This window comes from Cavia porcellus, unplaced genomic scaffold (assembly GCF_034190915.1).
Source record: "Cavia porcellus strain 051 isolate PalLab524CR breed Dunkin Hartley unplaced genomic scaffold, mCavPor4.1 scaffold_8, whole genome shotgun sequence".
Lineage (NCBI taxonomy): Eukaryota > Metazoa > Chordata > Mammalia > Rodentia > Caviidae > Cavia > Cavia porcellus.
This window is the reverse complement of record NW_026947491.1, coordinates 44,319,723-44,328,547: the sequence shown is the minus strand read 5'-3', so window position 1 is coordinate 44,328,547 and position 8,825 is coordinate 44,319,723. Positions and strand designations below refer to the sequence as shown.

General features: G+C 49.7%; 1 protein-coding gene across 1 annotated transcript; it reads right to left on the bottom strand.

The window, feature by feature from the left end:
* Positions 1-3,734: 3,734 nt before the first annotated feature.
* Positions 3,735-7,520, bottom strand: Krt18 (keratin 18). The gene is made up of 7 exons (XM_063254807.1): positions 7,007-7,520; positions 6,298-6,380; positions 5,837-5,997; positions 5,107-5,267; positions 4,897-5,022; positions 4,202-4,425; positions 3,735-3,925 (listed from the first exon to the last, which is right to left on the bottom strand). The coding sequence occupies exons 1-7, from the start codon at positions 7,424-7,426 to the stop codon at positions 3,802-3,804; spliced, it is 1,299 nt and encodes a 432-aa protein (XP_063110877.1). The 5' UTR covers positions 7,427-7,520; the 3' UTR covers positions 3,735-3,801.
* Positions 7,521-8,825: the final 1,305 nt, after the last annotated feature.

The window sequence follows — 8,825 nt, the reverse complement described above, 5'->3', positions numbered from 1 at the left end:
CTGGAGCCTCACCCCCCAAAGAGTCAGAATCCCTGGGGACAGGCCCCCAGGATTTGGTATTGTTTTTAAGGTTTCCCAGGTGATCCAAAGCCCTAGTGTAAGCTGTTGTATTATGGCACACAGAGGAAGGAGCTTGGGACTGGGCACCTGCAGGCGTGGTTTCTTGCTTTAAACTTCCAGCTCTGGGACCTTAGGCAGGTCACATGATCTCTGTGGACCTCAGTGTCCAACTCTCTGAGCCAGAGCCAGTAATACCCACTGCCTTGCATACCTCACCGGATTGTAATGAGGATCAAATGCATGAGCGCCCTGGGAACTGTGAGACATTGTCTAATGGGAGGGATAATCACATCAGGTGCATCGTCTCAGGTTTCCCTGATCAGCTTGTCTTAGCTGCAAGTACTGTTCAGGCAGTGCCAGGGACTTTCTGTTTCACCTTCACACAAATCAGTGGTTTGTAGCACTACTGGACTCTTTCTTATCCCTGTCTGTTCCCCACCCTACCCAGCAGCTGGGTCATCTTTCATCTTTCTAGACAGCTAGGAAGGTGGGTTCCTTGGGAAGAGGAATTACAGCTATTGACAGCCAAGGTGGCACAAATTTTAGGGTGACTCATTAGAGATCAGGGGGCCCTGTGTGGTTTGAAAACAAACCTTCAGTGTTATATTTGGACAATGGTGGGCAGGATGAGGCAAGAAAATCACCTGATTTCTCCCTAACACAAATCTCAGAAAGTGAAACTTGACCATCTTTCTCTAAAGATTTATCTCCTGAGGAGCCCTGCAGAAGTTGAGAGGGGGCTGGGATGCAGCTCTGTGGCACAGGGCCTGCCTGGCACGTGTGAGGTTGTGAGTTTGATTCCCAGTACCAAAACAAAAAACCAAACAAAACAACAAAGAAAAAAGAAAAACAAAACAAAACAAAAAGGCTTAAAGTGCCTGCTTGGCAAAGAATGAGGTCATGAGTTCAATCCTGATACAAAAAAAAAAAAAAGTTGACAGAGGGCAGAGAACAGATAAGAAGTGGAGGGATGGGAATGTGGCTCAACGGTAGAACTCTCACCATAAGGCGCTCGGTTCAATCCCCAGCACCACCACACACACACACAAAAGTGGAGCAAGTAACTATGTTTATTCAGGGCAGGTAAGTTTAAAAGGGGGAGAAGCATCTCACCAGAACCTCTTGCTCTTGGATAGGATGTTTGTAGTTTAGGTGTCCTTGAACTCACTTTGTAGCCCAAGCTTGCCTTGAACTTGCAATGATTCTCCTGTTTCAGCTTCCTGACTACAGGGATTATAAATATATGCCATGCCTGACTAGGTAGTGAAATCCAAAACCCAGACAGTAACCCCCACTCCACCAATCTACCGATCATCTCTGCCAGCAGAAGCTTGTAGTTAACCTCTTATGTAAACCTCGTTTACACCTGGCTCACCTTGCTCAACAAAGGCACCCTCCTCTGCTCTCTTGACCCTTGTGCTGATGACAGTTTCTACCCTGTCCCTCTGGGGGCCTTCTCTGCTGCTCACAGGGGCTGCCTGACCTGGTGCTGTCCTTTGGATCTCTTCAGGGAAAAAGGACTCAGATGCTGCTGCTCATAGTTTTTCTCCACTGAGGACACCGAGAGTTTTAGAGTTTGCACAGTAAGCACAGCATTTTTCTTAGATAAAACAGTTTTCTGCTGTGGTCAAATTTTCACAGAATTGTCACATATCACCATGGGTCTTTCTGGACTCCCCACTGCCAGCTCCCTGTTTTACCCCGGCCCATGGGAGCATATCCTCTCCTAACATGCTATGTCATGTACTTACTGTCTTTCTTTATGTCTTTGTATATTTTGTATTTCTATATGTCTTTGTATTTCTATATGCCTTTGTATGTGTAATTTTATTTTTCATTGTTTATTTTTGGTACTGGGGCTCGAACTCACAACCTCTCACTTACCTGCAAGCATTTGAGCTGCTGTGCTAAATCCCCAGCCCCTTATTGTCTTTATTGTTTATCTGTCTCTTGTTCCTAGAATATAAGTTTTATGAGGTCAGAGGTTTTGTCTGTTGTATCCCAGGTACCCAGCAGAGAGGCTGGTACATACCTTTAAGTATTTGTTGAAAGAATGTATAGAAACACACAAAATGGCTAGGTGTGGTAGCACATGCCTGTAATCCCAGCACGCAGGAAGCTGAGACAGGAAGATCTCTGTGAACTCAAGGTCAGCCTGGACTATAAAATGAGTTCAAGTCCAGCCTGAAGGGCATAGTGAAACTGTCTCAAAACAAAAAGCAAAAGACCCCCAAAACACTGTACATGCTTTTGGCCTTAGTGTGTGGACTTCATAAAGAAAAAGTAGTACCCATTTTATTCACTATGTGTACACTGTGTAAAACAGGGCCTTGTCTAAGGTACTTTAAAAATATGTTAATATGGTAATTCAGCATACATTTCGAGGCGTTTATGCCACAGATATGTTCATGGATATTAGTTGTAGAATTTTTGCAAAAACAAAAATACTAGAGGCCAAGGTATCCATCCCTGGAAGATACGCGTGAAGCTGTGCTTCATGCAGTATAGTAGTAAACACAGGCAGATGTTTACACCAATGAAGCAGGCTTATACACAGTGGTTATACACACTGATTCAGAAGGCACCCAGGATATATTATCAAATGAAGAAAGCAGAGTTTAAGAAATCAAGGCGGGGATTTAGCTCAGCGGCATAAGCACCTGCCTTGCAAGCAGGCAGTCGTGAGTTTGATCCCTGGTACCGATAAAAAATGAAAAAGACCAAAAAAAAAAAAAAAAAAAAAAAAGAAATCAAGGCACAGAATGATAACAATCTTCTTCCTCCACACATAAAACAAAATGAAAGGTGGTCATATATATCTAGCTTGAAGAGTAGAAACAATTTTGTGTTACTTTTATACTATTTTAAAAGCTAAGATAAATTATTCTATCAATAATAAAAGCAGGATTATTTTGCACATGTATTATTGTCACTGGTAGATGACATAATTCTAGTCAAAGACATAGAATGGTGACAATTTTATTAGTTTTAAAATGTCCACATTCTTTTGTGGTACTACCCCTGAGCTATTTCTTTTTTCTGGGGAGATAGGATCCTGTTAAGTTATCCAGGCTGGCCTCATCCATAATCCTCTTGCCTCAGGCTCCTGAGTGCTGGCGTGACAGACATGTCTGTCTGGGTATAATGTCCACTCTTACCTATGTAGACACTTACACAGGGGTGCTACCTGCCTGTAAAGGAACTGTTGGGGTAGACTCTTTCATTTTCAGTAATCTATAAACATTTACCTCAATTGTAGCCAGACCTTGAGCACTCTAAAGAACTATCTCCAAGTACAGGAGCAGAACCGTGGGGGAGTGTGGGGTGGGAAGCCCTGGGAGGCTGCCTGAGGATACAGAAGCAGAAGAGAGCCAGCCAGTCCCAGTCATGTGCCCTGGCCACCTCTTCCTCTGGTTTCTGTCAGAGCGAGGCTTATGATTTCCAGGTCTCTTCAGGACAGAGCCCACATTCTACTGAAGTTTCCCTGCTATGGCAGTGTGGTAAAACACTCCCTCTTCCTCTGCGGTGGACCCAATAACGCAGACCCCTCTGCCACCCACCCCACCACCCATATGAACCTCTGGTGTCAGAGGAGATTTCTGCCTGGTCAGAGATGGGACTACAGTGATAGAGGTGTTTGTGCACAACATGAAAAAGCCAAGGAAGACACAAGGCTTTGTCCAGTGACCTCTGAAATTTTATTGGCTTGCGATTTCCCAAGGGCACCCTGCTCCTGCTGGTTCAGTGTCTCAACACTTTGGTGTCATTGGTTTCAGAGACTAATTTTCCGTCCACGATTTTGCGGGTGGTGGTTCTTTGGATGGTCTGCACGGAGGTGCTGCTGCTGTCCAGGGCATCGCCAAGACTGTCACAGAAGAAGTTCCAGTTATGAACAGCCCCTCAGAGTAGAAGGGGAGCAAGGAAGGAGGAGGAAAGTCACCTAAACCCTACCTTTATCTCCAAATTCCCCTCAGTCACTTCTTTCAGAAAAGTAAAAACCCAAACTTCACTTGTACCCCAAGTACTTCTAGGGCCAATGCCACCAGCCCTGTGCTCAGGGGACACCAGTGAACAGATGCACAGAAACAGCTCTGGCTTTGGAGAGAAGACCCCACCTACACTGGCAGGAGAGCCCACTCACTTGAAATCCTCCCCATCTTCCAGCAGGCGGCGGTACGTGGCGATCTCAGCCTCCAGCTTGACCTTGATGTTCAGCAGGGCCTCATACTCCTGGGCCTGGCGCTGTCCCTCTGTTCTAGTCTGTGCCAGCTCTGACTCCAGGTGAAGCAGGACCCCATTGAGTTGCTCCATCTGCATGGCGTAGCGGGCCTCCAGGTCTCTCAGGTTGTTTTCCAGGTTGATCTTCTGCAGAGCACAGGAAAGAGGGTAATGGTGAGTCCTCCAAAGAAGACTGCTCATCCCTTCACCCTGAAATTCTGCTGCCTATCTATACTGGGAATTGAACCCAGGAATAGCTGAGGCACATCTCCAGTCTTTTGAAAGTTATTATTTTGAGACAGGGCCTAGCTGAGTTGTTCAGCCTAGCTTTTTTTTTTTTTTTTTGTCTTTTTATCGGTACCAGGGATCAAACTCACAACTGTCTGCTTGCAAGGCAGGCGCTTATGCCGCTGAGCTAAATCCCCAGCCCCTCAGCCTAGCTTTGAAGTTACTATCTTCCTGCCTCCACCTCCCTGAGTTGCTGGGATAGCTGGGATTTCAGACATGCTTGTGCACTACTGTACCTAGTTCACTCTCAAGCTGTGTTTGAGTGCCAAACATTAGGGTAGAGGACATCAGAGTTCACAGGAGCTAGGGAGGTGATGAGAGGGACCTCACCGTATTTCTCAGGGACTCCAGGTCAAGCTCCAAGGTCTGGACCGTGCGTCTCAGCTCTGTGAGTGTCATCTCGGCAGCTCCAACCTCAGCAGACTGTGAGGTGACTACTGTGGTGCTCTCCTCAATCTGCAGGGTAGGGAAGGATCTGTCAGCCCCTCTATCCCTGGTTGCCTCCCTCCCAGACCCTGACAGCCAGCCTGGCCTGCACACCTGCTGGGACCAGTACTTGTCCAGCTCTTCTCGGTTCTTCTGAGCCAGTGCATCGTACTGGGCCCTGATGTCTGCCATAATCTTGCCAAGGTCCTGAGATTTGGGTGCATCCACTTCCACGGTCAATCCGGAGCCAGCAATCTGGGCTTGAAGACTTCTGACTTCCTAAAGGACATACAGGGAAGAAAGGTGAGGAGGGCTCAGGTCACAAAACAGACCAGTCCCTTCATCAGTGACTGTCTCTCCCTGAGCCCTGCAGCCCTCCCAGATGGAAGAGAGCACAGGAAACTTTGGGTTTGCCTCTGGGCGATACCAGTTCTGGGATTCTGCTATGGATAGTGGGAAGGCCACCTTCTTACAGCCTGAGCGTATCACTCACAGGTGGCCTCTCTCGCCTCACTTCACTGTGTCCCTCTACAAGCCTGCTCCATAGACCTCTTCTGAGAAGCTCTGCCAACTCTCCTAGCTCTAGCTCCTGGTGTTAGCTGCTGAAATCTTTGTCTTCATCTCCTGTCACCCACATCACCTTGACCCATCACACTGTAATTCAGGGGAGCCACAAAATGCATGTGACCCACTGGGTTTGCTCTTCAATCAGGACAGGCTGATTGGGAGGAGCCCAGGCTGGTAGCTCTAAACTTTCCTGCGAAGCTGGCAGCCCTCTCATCTATTCTCCCACACTTCTCTCGGCCTTTCCTTGGCCAGATCCTGCTCTGGCTAGCAGCTTCACTTGCCTCCTCATGGTTCTTCTTCATGAATATCAGCTCCTCCTTGAGAGTCTCAATTTCCGTCTCCAGCTGCAGCCGAGTGATATTAGTGTCATCAATGACCTTGCGAAGCCCATGGATGTCATTCTCCACAGACTGACGCATGGCCAGCTCAGTCTCATACCTACAGGAGTGGAGATGATCACAGGAGATGATCTAGAACCTTTTCAACCCATGTCAACTACGAGCAGCCATTCTAAGGAACCGAATCAAAAATGAGGCAGTAATTTCCTTAGTACGCTTCTTGGCACTTGATGGGCAATATTCTTAAATCGGGATATACAAATGAACAGTTAAATGAATAAATGGATACTCTCACCCACTATAGCTTCACCCACACCTGAATGATAGCTCTCTGAGAATCTCTATCCAACCTCAGGAGCAGACTTTAGCTCCAACCCTACCCCCCCTGCCCCCCACTTACTTGACTCTAAAGTCATCAGCAGCAAGACGAGCATTGTCGATCTGCAGGACGATGCGGGCATTGTCCACAGAATTGTCAAAGATCTGGAGAGGATTATAGAGAGTTAGTGAGGGGTAGACTGAGTATGTGGATGATGTCAGGTGAGCTCTTCCTGTGCACCCATTCTTCTCCACCTGAGCTCATTTCTCCTCATTCCTGGGTTCCCATATCCTCTCCTTCCATCTCTCCTCCTGGGCCTGCCTGGAAGTGAACAGTTACTAGCAAGTTCTCTCCCTAGCCCTTTCCTACCGTTTTTTTTTCTGTCAGCACACCTGCTGATCCCTTGCCCTGGGCCCCTCATGTCCTGGACAGGCCCCTCCCACAGGTAGGCTGCCTATTTACCTCTAGATGACTCAGCCTTAGCCACGTAGCTTAAGGCTCCAACTGTCCCCAGGCAGCCAGAAGTGACCATGTCTAAACCTACTTTATAGCCCTCTTTTGATCCTCCCCTTCACTGGCCACTTCTGCAGAACTCTCATCTGTCTGATGGGGAAGAGGACCCCTATGCTTAGTTAGGAGGGTACCGAGGGATTCCTGGGGGTGTGGAGGGAAATCAAAAGGGTAAAAGCACTCAGTGGGCCCCATCCGGTTGAAGTTCTTGTAGCTGGGATGCGCAGAGGGTGGCCAAACCCAGCTGAGAGGGTGGGCCCTTCTCTCCCTGCCCTCTTACCTGAGCCTTCAGCTCCTCGATGGTCTTGAAGTAATGGCCCCAGTCTCTGACCTGAGCCCCCTTCTTCTCCAGATGTTCCCGGATCTTGCCTTCCAGCCTCCGATTTTCCGTCTCCAGGCTCCTCACCCTGTCCAGGTAGGAGGCCAGACGGTCGTTCAGGTCCTGCATGGTCTCCTTCTCAGTCTGGATGCTGCCCATTCCAGCCAGACCCCCGGCCATTCCAGCGGCCAGGCCCGCGGACGCCATGTCGCCCCGGAGGATAGTGGAGCGAGACATGGAGACCCGGGAGCCCGAGCCCCCGGCGCCTGCATAGACGCTGGCCGCGCTGCTGGCCCGCCCGACCCGGTGGCTGGGGCCCCGGACCGAGCCCAGGGACCGGTAGTTGGTGGAGAAGGTGGTGGAGCGGGTGGTGACACTCATGCTGCCCGAGAAGGAAAGCGAGAGACCAGGACTCAAGTTCGGGTCGCGGAGGGTGGCCGTCTGCGATCCCAGTTATACCGCCGAGAGAGGAGGTGGGGACCTTCAGGAGCAGGTCCCGCCCCGCCCCGGGCCGCCTCCCAGGCTCGCGGCACAGGTGGACGCCGGGGGAGGGGGTCGGCGCCCTGGGTTCCGCCCCCTGCAGGTCCCCGCCAGGCCAGGCGCGCTGGCACAGCCCTGCCAAGGCCTCCCCCTCGCCCCCCCACCATCGGGGTGACTAATCAGGGACGCCGAGTGGGGCTGGTTTGTTAGCTCTTGAGAGTGTGGTTTCAGGGGCGGGAAATTAGGTTTCTAAATTCCTTTTCCCTCAGGTAGGGAGGGTGCTGCTAGGATAGAAATTTGGGAGTACTAGGGGTGGGCGGAGGGGTGGGATGTGGGTCTCTAGCTGTCCTCAACCTACAGCCCAAGTTCCTTATGGGCAGAGGCTATCTTAGGGGCGAACCTAGAGCCCCAGGAGTATTAGAGAAGAAAAGAGCTGGAGATGGGCTGGGGATTTAGCTCAACAGAAATAGGCACCTGAGTTCAATCCCAGGTACCACCAAAAAAAAAAAAAAGAGCTGGAGAAGAGGAAGAGAAACTCAATCTAGGAGAGCCTCAAATCTCTTAATTTACGCGCTTGTATTTTGTGCTCAATTTCCAAACACTGGTGCCCACACTTGGCCAATTGCACATGCCTGCAGAACTATACAAGTGTATGTTCTCAAAGCTCAAGAACACCAAGTTGATTCAGCATGTGGGGTGGGGAAACGGTAGTCTCTGACTCCTCTCTTGTCCCATCCTCTCCCCTCAACTCTTTCCTGGGAGACGTGACCTCTAAGGGACACTGTGATTTGAACAGGGGACACACATCCCACATCTGTACATCAGCCCTCTGGTAAACAAATACTGTATTTCCAGAGCACTGACAATTCAATAAGTGTTTATGGAGCACCTTGGTCCATTTCTCCTTCCCTACTACGACTTCTTGCTTTCTTTCTCTGTCCCTCTTCAAAACAGTCTCTGGATCTCAAGCTTCCCCAGGGGGCTGTCTCCTCCAGGACCAGAAAAATAAAGGCAGGGCAGGAAGCTCCCCACTTTGCCCTCTCCCCCAGCTGGATGACCACTCTTGCTGAATGAACTGGGAGGACCTTAGAGGTTTAAGCTGGTCAATGCCATCAGCTTGTTTTTTGGGCAGGGCCTGGTTACACTGGGCTGTGCTCTTTGTTTGACAACGGGCCTATTGATTCTTACCCAGTTGCAGCTGCACTAGGTGGGAGCAAGGCAGGCTGGATGCTAAGGGATTTAGGAGGGGAAGGGGCTCAGAGGGGCTTGGGTAGGGGACAGCTGAGTGGGAGGTGCAGAA